The 15624-nt window shown below is 34.5% G+C and overlaps 1 protein-coding gene across 1 annotated transcript; it reads left to right on the top strand.

Annotated features, from left to right (window-relative positions):
• Positions 1 to 6610: 6610 nt before the first annotated feature.
• On the top strand, positions 6611 to 15263 carry LOC120342401 (uncharacterized). The gene is made up of 8 exons (XM_039411215.2): positions 6611 to 6662; positions 7251 to 8629; positions 9157 to 9385; positions 9819 to 10029; positions 10635 to 10819; positions 10985 to 11111; positions 13615 to 13720; positions 14453 to 15263. Exons 2-8 carry the CDS (start codon positions 7270 to 7272, stop codon positions 14692 to 14694), a joined length of 2460 nt encoding a protein of 819 aa, XP_039267149.2. The 5' UTR covers positions 6611 to 6662; positions 7251 to 7269; the 3' UTR covers positions 14695 to 15263.
• Positions 15264 to 15624: the final 361 nt, after the last annotated feature.

Raw genomic sequence — 15624 nt, 5'->3', positions numbered from 1 at the left:
GGCTTTTGTTTTCTGTTTGAGGTGTGGCATTTCCTTAGGGTTACAAACGGGTGTCTCAAAAATGTCGTGTCCTACGTGTCCCAAGTGGGACACGACATTTCTAGGACGCCGTTTGCAAACAGTATAACATATTTCCTCCAAGATTACTAATTGTAACTAGCAAGCAGTTGAGGTATTTTTTGATTATCCCCGTTGAATTTTAATTTGCTGCCGATGATTTTAATTTTTGATGATGGTTTTCTATCTTTTATTTTGTGTTTAGGTAAGGTATTGATGTAGAGATTTGACTTGATAGCTAAAGTGTAGATAGTGTGGTATGATCAAATTTGAGTGTTTTTGCAACGGTGTGATAATTTATTCTCTGTCCCAAACAGTATTTTTTTGGATCCTTCAACCATCAATATGGAATGATAAGCATTTAATGATCAATGCCTTTCAAAATCATTTGAACAATTCATTAGTCTCTAAAGTCTAAATAATAGTTTACCATGTTCCGTTATATGATGCAAACTTTGAAACATCTACATGCAGATTTATTTTTGTTTTTTCAGGCTTTTGCTTCACAGTGATCGAATGAACTCTACATGAAAAAAGTTACAAAAAAAAAATGATTAGTTTTCCATGGTAATTTCGATGTGATCCTGTGAAATAACAACCTTAATTTCTAAACCCTTGTCTTAACTCAATGGGTATAAAAGGAAAAAATCCTTGCTTACACTCTTGATAACTAATATACTCCAATACTAACATCAGTACCAAACTGCAGTAATTTTATCAAATTTTACTTTACTGTTACCAGTAACATTAAATGATTAAAGTAATCTTGACTAAAATTTGGCTATATTTGACTCTAACTATGCTCATCTAGGGGTACATGCGCCACATTCGTGTGTTTTAGGCCAGTATGGTATTGTGCATACATCCCGTCTTCAGTATTGATAATTAATTACTAACTCTTTTATATTGATTTTACGAGACGAATTAACGTACATGCATAATTTGGTGAACGAAGTAGGCTAGCTCTAGCCCATATCTCCATGCACCCAACTTTGACAAAATTTGTGGGGCTATTCAGAATTTGACTCCAACTATAATCAGCTTGCCGAAATCTTTTTCAATGAATATTTTTCTTTGCTGTTCACTCTTGTTTTCATATTCAATTTGGCAACTGCCATCAAATTATTTTTCAACTTTCTTTTATTTATTTAATTTTCCTAATAATATCATAGTAATTTATCTAAAGTTTCTCGCGTTTCTTACTTTTTTATATCTCTGTGGTTGTGTGTGTGTATGCGTGTGCGTGGATTAATTTGTTACTTTTAGGTGAGTGAAAACTTACCACCTCTTTTGGCAAAAAAATAAACTCATGCCTATAGTCTACGGTGCATTACCGGTATCGAAAAGCTTCCTACTTTAGCGCAACACAAGTTCGCAAAATCAAAACGAAATACAGTCATCACGCTTAACGGATTAAACACCGTGTTCACATGGATAAAATTAAAACTGCGTCACACACACAAAGGTACGAATAGAGCCCACAGAAATTGAAATGAATAAAATAATAAATAGCCTTCTAGCGACAACAACAATCTTTAACTACTAAAAATTTGAATGGAATTAGTCCAGTAATTGAAAAGAAGAGCGATTTTTTATAACAACAAGAAGAAAAAATCTAACAACAAGTGCAAAACGACATCAGTCATCTTTTCCAGTAGGCTAAGTAATTGCAGTGGACTTGTTCCCTCGAAAAATTGAGATGAAGGCACTGTGTCAGTAGCCAACCACCGCCAAAGGTGCGCACCTCGAGAACAGCCATCTTTTGTATTTGTATGTAGGGATTTGTTCAAAAAGAATTGTTTTAAAACAATTGTTTTAAATCGAGTTTTTTTTTGCCTGTTTTGTTTAAAATGGCTGTACTATTTGATTCATTATTATTAAATAGGTTGAAGAAAAATGGATGTAACAACTTGCCAAGCGCTTCTTATTTGCAATAAATCCTTCAAAACGCAACAAATATCTATGGAGGCTCATACACACCTTCACAAGCTGTAGTTCAGTGGTTTGTGCACTAAGACGCAACCGATAAGCCAGTACGACGAAACCACCCTGCGAAAAATGCAATGCGATCGAATAAATGAGTTTGTATAACCTTGAAAAACTCTATCACTCAAACCTTAAAAACAAAGTATGCTAACCATAAATTATTATTAACCGAACAGTATTAACGTTTTATGAGAAAAGTGCCAATACATGAACTCGAAATCCATATTATGTCGTCATAACAGATTAGTTGTGGCGTCTTTGCATCAGGGGACTCTTACAATTAACATGGGCTAAGCAAGGATGTCCCATCGTTTATATCAGTAGATTGCCGCCGATGTGAGAATATTCTTCATTATCGTAACGCACTTGTTTTGCCGAAGGCTGCCCTTGATCTAATTTTTTGTGTGTAGTAGGCTCGTGAGTTAAGTTTCATGATTTTTTTTACTCAAAACGTCTCTCTGATATCTCGGCTAAACATTCCGGTTAAAATCTTATGACTTTGGTGGAGATACAAACGTGGTGATAAATGTACGCAATAGAAGTAAAAGTCAAAATAAGAATTTTTTCTTACATTTTTGAAATTAGAATTCCGGTTGCGTGTGCAGCTGCCAGAATGCAACGTTTTAGCGTAGTTTCGCGTCGATGCAAGGGGTATTTCAATAAAAAATACAAAAAATACAGAAAAAAGTGGATTTAAAACAAGCTCTTGTTTTAAAACACGATGTTTTTTTTAGAATTGATAAAAACAAAACCCTATTTGTATGTAAGGGTGCGTCGAAAATTCACCTATTAACTACCGATTTGATGTTTTATAAACGATTACGAGGTTGTTACATATTTTTAGCTAATTTGCGTAATAATCTCCATAATGTTCACTGCCGCAACTACTACATATTCAATAGTTGTGCTTCATTCGGTTACTTCTATACTATCTGTATCAGCGGTATAAATGACGCTGCCTAAAGTATCAAATTGTTAACGTAAATCATTCACGGTTAAAATTAGCTTTGGCTGAGCATATTTTCCAAAGAAGAAAATCAGTGCAAATAAAACACATTCTCTAGGTATATTTCAAATATTAGTCAGCTACTAATTACCTCGCAATTCATTGTGTTATCATAAAGATATTTGCATTTTGTCTACTTTTTATGAAGTAAAATATATACAGTGGGGACAGATGGGCCAACGCTGGGACCTAATAGGAACTCAAACACCGTCATGGTTTGATACGGTCTAAACAAAATTACATAGATTTATTGCAAATGGCCTGCCTCTGCCTCATCAATATGTCCAACAGCCTATATGCTGCCACCAGCCTATGCTTTATATATAAAGCACCAAATTTGTACACCTAGAAATAAAAATTACTTTTCATAAATTTTATCGCAAATGTTTGTAGACAATAAACAATCGACCTTTATCAGATCCTGATTGTATATAGATGCACCTTTTACAGATAGTAATGACGTAGAAATACTTGCAGACATATTCATTTGAGGGCCGTTCCAAACCCAATTAGCTGTACGACAAACTGTTGATGAAGGCGATGCATACGCGATATGCAACACAACACTGAGACGGAATTACTTGCCTTGGCCTGTTTTTTTATAATACATTATTAGTTATTTATCAATTTAGTTTCTGATTTTGCAACATAATTTTTGTCGAATATGTGAGCGATAAATAAAATTTAGCCACCATTTCTGCCACAATAACTATAGCATATAATATCAGAATTCGGTACACACAATAAATATTATGCTTGGTTCCCAGAAAGCAAAATTTGGTAACAGAATCATTTCGAATATATATACAAATTTTGAATTCACAGTAGGGTTTTGTTAGCATTCAGGTACCTCAGTTGATTAAGAAGTTTTGATCATTGGTTTACGAATTAACGCAATCCTATACTGATCTGTTGGCTATTATTGTTAAGCTATATATTTGTCCATTCTGCGCTGATCCCTAATCAGTTATTTCAGGGACGAAATCGTGTATGAAATAAACATAAATATTTAATCAGCACATTACGAATTAGAGCAAACATCGTGTTCGGCCTTTTGCAAATAAATGAAACACGAACGAGGCCTTGTCATCCGGTAGTCTAATCCCTTTTCCCGAAGACGAAGACAAGATTTTGAAAGGAAAACCCACAACTACTAGAATTTTCAATTAACATAAGTAGATCACGGCTTGCCCTCTTATATGTGATTCATATTCTGATACACTCTTCGACGCCGATACATCCGCATATTATACGTATTATATATATATAATTTTATAAAATAAGTTTTATGGTAAAATTTATTCAAAGTAACTCTGATGCGATAGAATATTAGTTTAGGCTACTTTTTCTTATGCCTTTAACTAAGCGGAATAATTAGTAAATTTTTATATGTCCTCACTTGTACCAGGGATTAGAATCATTAATCGGCGCTCCAGAAGTATGTGTACTAATATGGAGGTAACTAATTTTGTTCACCTAGTTTACATCAAGTTGTGTAAAGGGACGAAAGCCTATGGGCAGGGGGTATATTCACTTGGCTAACACAGACGGTGACCGTACATTTGAACCCACGTACTTTCGAACCCATACATTTGCACCCGTATATCCGCGGGTTCAATCTATATGAGGGTGCTAAAATCCATGGGTTAGGGTTAGTATCCGTAAAAAAAAATTTCCATAGGTGCAATAGTATGCAGGTGCAATTATCGTGGGTTCAAATTAGGGGTACAAATGTACGTGGGTTCAAATGTAATAGAACCAATACAGACAGTCCCCGAACTCGTAATAGAACTAAAATAACTGAAATCGGGATAAAATTATGGCCTAACCCTAACCTGGTAAACATACTACGGGAGTACCTCTTGCAGTGTGAAAATTTATTCCGATTGGCCACTAAATTGGTGATAGCGGTTCAAATAAAACCAAAATAGCAAATAGCGTCCAGGCACAGCAAGTCAAGTAGTGTATATACTACAACATGAGGTTAGTGACACGAAGGTTATTGCGCAGAAGAATGGTCTAATTTTGTACCTTCGACTTCCAGTTTATTTGTGATTAGGAGTACTTCCTGGACTAAAGACAGTAGCAGTCGTGTGTTGCTGGTTTACTTTTGAAATCCCTAACACATCTCGTATGTTTGTGGTAAACAGCTCAGTAAATAATACAACGCATATCTTTGTATAACTGAATTTGTAAATTAAACAAGGATGTGATTTCAGTGACTGGAGTCCTGTTCTAGTTGATGATAAACGTCGAATAAATAAATTGTTTCTATGACGCGACACGGGGGCTGCATGTACATCCTTCGTCGTATTTGTATAACTAATCTACTAACTTAGTAACAGTTCTCCTAAGGTATTTTGTTAATAAAGCAATACAAACTGTAAATAGCATGTTTACTGCGAGTACATTTTTAGATAAACGTGTGCCGAGGAACCATTTTGCCAAAAGTCGACACCGAAAGCACAGTCACCACAGCAGATGTGCATGTATGTAGTCATGTGTTAATTTATCTCGATAGCCAACCAAATGCATGGAAATAGTAATTTAGACTCAGAATATTTTACATTGGAATCAGGTTAACGCAAGATCGCTCACAGACAAGAGTCAATTTTATTTATATTTATGTAATTTTTATTAGGATTACATTGTGATCAAACAAAGCTGTGGAAATTTCTGTACTTTTTTACAACGACGTAACCTTGCCTTAACAGACATTAATTTAATTGTAATTATTATTTCTCATGCAATAAGGATATATTTAAAGTAATGGAAAATCTGTGAAAACAGACTTTTTGTCACGGACTAAAAAAGGCAGACTAGTGTGATGTAATGCCGTCCGACTGAATGGTTTTTCCCCGAATCTTTAGTTACGCAGTATCGATACATTCATTGTAAGCTGAATTTGAATTCATAAATACATATTTGAGCGCAAAAATGTTGCTAATCAGTCAAAAAAACACTAGTTAAAGGTAGGACGATGTCAATATTGATTGGGTTGATTATTATATGTAGGTATACAGTAGAATCTTTCATGGCATTGGCTCTGTGGCTAAACTCTAGCCTGGTCAACGTAGTGCACAAATGAAATAACAAACAACTATGGCATATTTCAGCTAAGCCTTCTGTCAGTGCGAACTAGAATTGAAAATTGAATCGGGATTATTAAACTGATAACGGTTTGAAGAGAATAAAACAATTGATTTTTTAAACGCCATTATGCGTCATTAAATATATAGACTTTATCTAACTAGTTGCAGAAAATTAATAAACGCTTACGAATTGATATTATTCCAATGGTATGTTTTGCTGCCCTTGGTCATTCGTTAAGAATCCCCTCTCTAAGTAGCAAAGAATAAAATTCCAAGAAAATTTTATTTTTATATCAGATTTCATATCGAAATTTTTGTTTCAAAATATTCGTCATATCCAAGTCGCGGACTCGGTTTGGAGAACAATATACTTCGGTTTTTGTTTAAAAAAAAGTGCATTTCGACTTGTTGTTTTCCCTTAAATACTCTGAATTAATATAAATTTGGCACTTTTTTTATTATAGTTCCGAGTTATTTACTGTTTTATCGACGATATTGTGCAAAGCAGAACCGCCCATATGGTATGTACGTAAATCAACTGTGCTCTGGTAAAATTTATAAATTATGATGGCAAACAGTCTTATCTGTTTTGTTTGGTCATCTTTAATGCCGCAGCAGCATAATTTTAATTATATATATGACCATCGTCATATAAGTGATGAGTAAAAGCAATGTTTATTCGACAAACAGTGGCATTTCCGAGAGCGCCATCACTAAGTTAATTGTACCAACATAACTGAAGAATAAAAATGTCTGATATCAGGTTTAGGTAATATTGTGTAATCAACATCTATTTTTCACAAAATCTATTCATCAGAATAAAAACAAGAGACGATGAAAAAAGTGTTGACTGCTTTGCAGTATGTTTCAGCTTGTAAAATGTTGTACAGTAAAGATGAAAATGAAGTAAATTAAGATATGGTAAAAAGGAAACTCCTGATATTTAAGGACACTTGGTAATTTGAAATAAATAAAAAAATTATGTAATATAAAATGTACATATATATTATTTTGTATATTATTAAATACTGTATAGGTTAATTAGCAAAATATAGATATCTCCTAGATAATAGAATCACATTTTTTATCGGTTAATATTTTTCTTTCAGTTAAAAGCCAAAACTAAATATGATTTGCAGCGTACGGATAGTAGCTTTGTGGCTTTTGTTTAGCGCTAAAGCGTCATTCGGTTATTCATCCACTGACGAAATTCTTGATCAACTAGCAGATGGCATGAACCTTGATGAGTACTTTAGTTCTGCATTTAAAGGGGATTTTCTGAATAGTCTCAAGCTACCAAAGATAGACTTAACATCTGGCAGTTCTGTTTATGGATCGGGTGAATTTTCCTTGTTCGAAAATGACACAGAAGAAATGGGAAATCAGTTAATTATGGATATGATTTTCAGGTCTCATTTATTTGAAAGTAATATCACAGATAAAACTGACTTATGGACAAAATGGTTGTTAAATGGCGGAAATAAATGGATAGAAAGTATGATATACGACTCAACTAAAGATAGATTGAGAAAATCAAATTATCCAGAAGACGATGAAGATGTTTACTATAATGACAAAATGAAACCATACTCTGATATCATTGGCCAGATAAACGAAATTCTAAGGAAAAATCGAAATGCCACATTTAGTGTGGTGAATGGACAAATCATAATGGAAGAATCGATGGAAGATGACAAAAATCAGGAAAAGATAATAAAAATCTGCAGCATTCCGATAGAGAGCTTTTCAGATATTGAAAACATTACAGAAAACATGACAATGGACACTAAAAACAAGTTAAAAAATTTGTTCCAAGATTATTTTAGCGGAAATATATCTGGAGATGAATTTAGAGCTACACTAATGAAAACAGGATTATTTGATAATGGTACAATGTGTGACAACGGTATTTCTACCACGACTGCGATTCTTCCCACAACGATTTCAATGCGTAATGTAGAAATAGCACAAATTAGAATGATAGTAGATGAAGGGTATTTGGACGAGACTGTAATCCGTGATGTTGGGGAGGGGAAAACGACAATGGAAGAGGTGCGAGTCAAATTAATGAGAAATCGAACATTTGTTCTTTCTCGTTTTCCACCCAAGATAGAAGAAATGTTAAAAGCTGATAGAATTCCAGATGAAATGGTTGTAGTCATGTTTTCTGGTAACATGACGATGGAAGAGCTACGTATATACATTTATCAAAATGACGATATTTCCAAAGCCCTTCTTCCAGAGCGCCTTCGAGACATTCTTGAAACGAGACTCCCGCCACAAGAACTAAAAGACATATTATTAGACGCCGATAATGCATCTCATGTAATGATACAAGTAATGTCAAACGAAACTTTGCTTCAAGAAATGATGTCAGAGAGTATGTACTATTTCTACACGCTTTTCAAAGTTCCACGAAACGTTGCCCTCAATATGGCTCTCAGTGGAACTACTATCGTCGCACTCTGCAGCGTTATGACGTCATTAGGTAATTTTTAATGAATTAGATCCTTGCTGGACCATGAGTTTATTACTCCGTGTCTCAAAAATATCATGTCCCACACCTGTCTCTTTTTACCACCTTTTTATTTTTATTTAAAAAATATTTTCAAGTGCATTAAATCTGTGATCCAATCTGTGAAGTGTTTTTCAAGTTCTCCAGAACCTAGTCCACTTGATTTCTTTTTCTGGGGTATGGTAAAGGAGAAAGTGTACATAACAAAAATCATATGTTTGTGTCACCTCACAATTTATGAAGTGCATTATTAACTAATCTAATTATCATATGTGTCCAGACTTTACGGACACCCTGTATATATATTGAATTTCCATTTTCCAACCTTCAAAGTTTGTGAAATAACTTTAAAGAAAAATTGTAGCATCCAGAAACGTTCTTCCGGGTTGGTATTTTCATACGAACTAATCTTGAGTTCTAATTAACCTTCGTCACTAAATCGCCATAATATAGAAACAATTGCGAATGATGAATAAGATTATGAATTTTTGTTGTTTCAGGATGTACAATGACTGTAACTGAAATTATGAAGCACGTAAAGAGACCGAAAGGTGTCATTATCGCTCTCATTTCGCAGTATGGAATTATGCCTTTGGGTGCATTTGCATTGACTCGGGCGTTCAATCTCGATGTTTATCCTGCAATTGCAGTTCTAATATGCGGGTGTTGCCCAGGAGGAAACCTGTCTAACATGCTGGCATTTGCTATCAATGGTGACATGAATCTAAGGTTGGTAAATTATTATGTAGTTGCTAATACAGTAAACCTTTCACTTTATAATATATTGCACGATAGTACGAGTGCCGAGTATAAACCGAGGTTATTTCATCATGTCTGTTATCCGTGAGACATTGCCCAATCCACTCATGTAAAACTCACATGAATGTTCCCAAATCTTAACTATTAAACAATATTCTAATTTTAAATATAGTGGCGGATTTCGGGTACGCACCACAAATAGTTTTGACATCAACATCAACATCAAATTGTTGAAACTATGTAAACTAGAAACAATGAACTGTTTTATTTATTTCAATTTTGCACTTATTATCACTCACGGACCTGAACGAGAGTTGTACTTCACTACAGGGTTTTTACTCATATATGTCATGTCATTTCCATGCTCTGAATTCTCATTCAATTATTTCTATAATATTTTCAGTATTCTTATGACAACATGTTCATCCGTACTTGGACTTGGAATGATGCCATTTTTACTTTTCTGCTACTCTCGATATATAATACCGATTGACAGCAGCGAGATAGTTCCGTTTGATAAAATTATTTTGAACGTAGCTCTGACGATCGTACCAGTCAGTGTTGGGATTGCAATCAAACATTATCGCCCTAAATGGACAGTACATGTTATGCGGGTGAGAAAGTTTTTATAAAATTGACTAATACCACTGTTTTCATGGAAGACTCAATACTTTAAAGCAGAGGTGTGCAACCGGCGGCCCGCTGGCCAAATGCGGCCCGCAAGAAAAAATTGGGCGGCTCGCGGATAAGTGCCAATTTTGAATGGTCTGCGGCCCGCGAAACAAGTTTTCAATTTAGTATAATCTGACTTGTAATTACAATCCCTTCGCGTTCCAATGCCTATACCTAAGTCCAATTTATTATTTGGGCCTCTGACATTACAATGTTTTTTTTTTGTGCCTACAACTACTAGCCCGCGGTTCCACCCAATCATTTGTATCTGGCCCGCCTGTATTAGAGGTTGCGCACACCTGCTCTAAAGAGCTAATTCCAATAATAATAATAATCACAAGCAGTGTCGCAATTCAAAATTGTTGCAGTATGATATTACTATGGCGAAGTGATATCTTGAAATGAGAAATGAGTGAAAACAGGCATAATCCGGACAAAAACACGTAGCTGTAATTAAAATTATTTTTTCCCTCAGTCCTTGACCATAACATAACCTGGTTTCTCTCTTGGCTCTTTTCTCCTTTGGTAATTTAGTTCTATTTTTCAGTTTGGAGCTGTAATGCTTGTTATCTGTAGTATCACCTTTGCTATTCTCGCTGGTCTGCTTCTTGGTGACAAATTCTTTTATTTCTTTCCGACTGAAGTTGTCTATTGTGCAGCCATACTACCAATGACAGGATATATTTTTGGATTTTGTTTTGCTCGCCTTTTTCGAGAAAATCAAAAATCATGGTGAGTTAACTTATATACCACCCATTCACAAACTTAATCAATTTGTTAGGGCACGTAGCCTACACAACAAGAAATATATATTTAAAGTGAACCGTTAAAGCTCGCCATTACCTATAAACTCCATAAGATCCGAAATATTTACAGAATATTACTTTTAAATTTCAGTCGGACAATATGTGTGGAAACGGGATGTCAAAATGTACAATTGTGTGGAACGGTGTTAAAGCTTGCATTTGATCCTATTCTCGTTGGCGTCATGATATTGTTGCCCATCATATACATGGCCTTTCAGGTATTCAAATCATCATAAATGTTTGGATATTTTTTCTAGTTTCCTGATTTCAGCGGTTGACGCTTGGTTGACGTTCAGGTACAATTGCACTCAAGTTTGTAACTTTGCTAAGTGTTAATGATGGCTAAAACAAGAAAGACGCAGATAAAAATGATAACAAATAAATATTGATCTACCCTAGTCTGATACCTATTTGTACTTCATGCTATAGTTTACTAGGGTTAGTGCTAAACGTTTTGTTTTACTATATGTGAATATTTGACCTATCTTTCATATCGAATTAATGTTCCCTGACTTTTGACGCCTAAAAATCATTTTATATGGGGAGCTCCAGAAATGTGTGCCAATATGGAGGTAACTAATTTTGGTCAACTACTTTACATCAAGTTGTGTAAAGGGACTGAAACCTATGGACATGGGATTATCCACTTGGCTAACACAGACTGTCCCCGAACTCGCAATAGAACTAAAATAAGGAAAATCGGAATAAAATTATGGCCTAACACTAACCTGGTACACACACTACGGGAGTACCTATATTGGACTATTACACAGCTTTAGATTGTTAGTTTGAGTGTTTGGTTTGGATTCTGCAAACTGGTTGAACTTTTGCAAATCGCCATTTTGTGACAGAGTTTTAATTTTTTTTTCAGTGTATGTACTTACAACTAATTATGGCCTATTCCATCCTGACTTAGGGATCGTTCTTCCATTACTGCAGCAAAAGCAAAACTCATATTACAGCAAACTGGCTACTGAGTTATTTAATTTATAACCATATTTAAAAAATATAACGTAAAACTTGAATTCAAACCATACAGATCGAGACAAGGTTTATATAATCATGCTTAAAATCTCTCTGTGCAAAAACTCCCTGAGCAGAGCGCTAAATTTTGCTTGTTAGGTTACCATAAACCTCCTGATTGGCTATTGATAGAGAATTGAACTATTGTGACGATGCTCGGGAGAACATCCATTATGTGCTTGGTATGCGATTTATCATCAAGAGTCGACCAAGAGGCCAATATTTATTGTTATAAACCAATTATATTGTTATAAACGTCCGCTTTTAGCCTTCCGTTCAGTACATTATATGGCTAATTAAATAAACTAAGCTAATTCAAGCTAATTCAATAGGAAGAAGTTTTGTATATAAAAATTTGAATGCAATCGTTCCTGTATCAGGCTTATACAAGTAACCAGACAAGGGGCCGTGGGTCACCACTCACCATATGATTAAGCTGTTTTATTGCCATTCCTATATATCGTTACCTTGCGGGATCGTAGTTATCAATATTTAAAAAACAATAGCGAAGTCGCGATAGAAATTAAATCGTCCAATGAAGAGAATGTGTCCTCCAAGCGAGGTTATCCTAACCAGATATCCCTACTTATTCAATAACAACTTCGGTTCCGGATATGCACCATTGAAATGAAGCCGATATATAGTCCATGCTTGATAAAATCCTTTTCTGAACGCGATTTCATAACATGCGTATACAAACATGTCAAATCATATACTAGGTAAACATTAGTCATTTTCTAAACAACGTACGGTATGTATAAAGACAATTATTACAATAAATTGATAATACAAGTATAAATATTGGTAATAGGAATAACAAAAAAACTAGGTACCAAATATCAAGTGGAATTTAATGCCCCGTGTTTTGATATAAACTTTTAATCTCATAATGACGAGGTTTGTGATATCTCTGACCATTAGCACCGGACTGAGTTTGGGACATCAAAGTACAGTAAATTCGTTGTAGTTTACATAGAATATATACTTAAAAACTGGCAAACCCCACCATGATTCTGAAATTGGACTGTTTGAAGACTATGTACAATGCTTTTTCTACAAAATACACAAATTGTGTTATCTATAAATGCTTTTGTGACAGTCGCGTCGAACGTAGCGCATTTTTGCGGTTTTTAAGCAATGTTGATTCTTCCATCTTAATTAAATTGAGCTAAAATTTATACCTAAATCATATATATACGAACCGGAATGTTGTGACTAAAGCAGTGGGTCCCAAACCGCTGCCCGCGTAACAAGTTGATAAGGCCCACCGAACCGAATTAAGTAAAATAGTTTATTACATTATGTTTTTACTTTTCTTTTTGCGTTCTAGATACCGCCAATTGTTACGTCACTATCGCAATTTAAACACGTGTGATTTCGAAACAATCCAATTATATCGGTATCTTAATTATACTTACCGGTATCGGCCCCTTGCAGCCGCCTGCGAGTATTCTTCCTTCCGCTTCTTATTTCGGTCCCCGGTCATTCAACTTTGGGAACCCCTGGAAAGCGTTCAAATAAATATTATATTGCGATCATCAAAATGTATCAATCGGAAGAAAAAGTACTGTAAATCAAAGAAATCAAGTTGTAAGCAATGGATTTAAGGTTGCCTCGCGAATTGCGGATTTAAATGAATACATAGCCGACCCACTCGACTTTATAATGCAACCTACGAATAAAATTAATATTTTTCAGGCATTCGAAGCTCTTCTTCTGATCACTTTATATCGAATTTATCAGAGGTTTTGTGGAAAGAAAAACTCTGAGACACCAGACATTGAATTTGAGGACGAAGAAAAGCGTAAGAATATTTTATTAGTCTCCTTTATTTCGAAATCTTTCTAGTTGTATATCGAAATGCCTTGAAGGAAGATATTTTTACGACAATGTCATTGTACGCGAATGCGGCATTCTGGTTAATGCTTAGCAAATCGGGTCGAATATTTTTACAACGTGTGACTATAATCATGTCTCCCAATTATATTTCATAGTTTCTCAAATTACAAGGTAAATCTCGTCATATCATTCTGCAGTTCTTGTTTTGTTAGATGTATAGGGCCATGACCGGATTTACCATTACAGCCTTGAGTTTCTCAAAGTGTTTTAAAATTGAACTTACTATCCTATCTATTTGGGTGATTAGCGGGTGAAGTATCTTGCATGTGTATAAAATGTCGTATTGCACGCAATTTAAAAATATATTTATGACGCCATAATACATTTGCGTAGTATATGGAATCTTTTATGGTGTCATAATGCATTCTCTATGGCGTCATGGCTACGCAAAAAACATAGCATATGCCCTCATCAAGCCGCTCACAGTATAAATTCAGCCCTGTATTATGTTTTTGACTTTTTTGACATTTTCAATAATATATCCTAATGTGGGAACGGTTAGTCTACGTAATGATTGCCAATCGCTGTTAAGATAATTCTGATTGGAGACAAATTCAAAACAATTCATTTTCCTTCTAGATTCATATTTGTTTCTTTTATATATATATATTTATATAGAAATATATTTTTTGGTTAGAATTGGAGCGATCAGACTCGGAAAACAGCGTGAATGAAAAAACATCACTAAAAAACGAGAAAGAACTCGCCGAAGAGAGCGATGAGGACAAAGACAGTAAAGAACCTTGCACTAATGGAATCAAGAAAACTGAAGATAGTCGAAATGATGAAGAAATTAATGAAACATGGCCACTTGTAAGTACACCTGAGGAAAACTTATTAGAAGCCTTGAAGAAAGCAGACAAAGAAAATGTTGTTTGATACACAGCAACATTGCGACGTCATTTCTGGACAATTCTCATGTCTAACAGCATCTGAGATTTGTAAACTCACTGACGAATTACTTGGAAATTTTAAATGATACGGAATCTATATATACTTTGCATAAAATATATTATAAAGGGCTGGTTTTTATAAGTCATGTAAATACATATTGGTCTGCATGTCATCATTCGATTTATAAGGGTATGATGTCCTCCTTAGATTGATTGGAAATTGTGTAATATGGCCAGGCTCGACATAAGATTGCTTCAAAACTTATACGAATATTCAATCCATTAACCTTTTATATATAAGTCAGAGAAACGACTGTTGTTGGCTATGGATAAATACATCAATTAATATTATGTTTAATTATTGCCTTAGTGCCAATTTTTAATACTTAAAGTTTTTGTTGGAATTACTTTTTCTTTTTATTGGTCATTTAGTTTTATGTATTGTTTGCAAACGCACTGTAATTCTCAACTAATTTTCTTTAAAAACGTTGAATTTAATACAAAATAACTAACTTTATTGTTTTATTATGAAGTGAAAAATTTTGTTCATTGTGCTGCAGCACCATATTTATAAAATCATCATTTTAGTGCACAGGGATTTTATCTATTTAAAATATTCGATAGAGTCAAACGTGTGTCGTATTTTACTCATTACCAATAGTCTTGTCCAAATGAGTAACTAAAGGGCATATAGTCAGGAAGTTCCAAACGGTCCGGGACGATTCGAAAAGCTGACTCCGGCTTGACAAAAGTTTCAATTACCACTCAGAATCAAGAATATTTAGACAGACTATAGCTCTGAAATACAATATATCATTTTTTTAGGAAAGTCGTACGATTTCTTAGTTGAACTCCGATGTTTAAAAATACGACTTAAACTATACAGCCTTATTAACTATCTTTATAAAGTTTTAGT

The sequence above is a fragment of the Styela clava genome, chromosome 3, assembly GCF_964204865.1.
Source record: "Styela clava chromosome 3, kaStyClav1.hap1.2, whole genome shotgun sequence".
NCBI classification, from domain to species: domain Eukaryota; kingdom Metazoa; phylum Chordata; class Ascidiacea; order Stolidobranchia; family Styelidae; genus Styela; species Styela clava.
Note: the sequence above shows the minus strand (reverse complement) of the source record. Positions and strands in the feature narration are given on the sequence as shown.

Excerpts from the sequence above, each read along its gene's own strand:
- LOC120342401 (XM_039411215.2), top strand. The coding sequence starts at position 7,270 with ATGATTTGCAGCGTACGGATAGTAGCTTTGTGGCTTTTGTTTAGCGCT. Across the intron at positions 10,030-10,634 it reads GGACAGTACATGTTATGCGG|TTTGGAGCTGTAATGCTTGT; the intron begins GTGAGAAAGTTT and ends TCTATTTTTCAG. Across the intron at positions 10,820-10,984 it reads CGAGAAAATCAAAAATCATG|TCGGACAATATGTGTGGAAA; the intron begins GTGAGTTAACTT and ends TTTAAATTTCAG.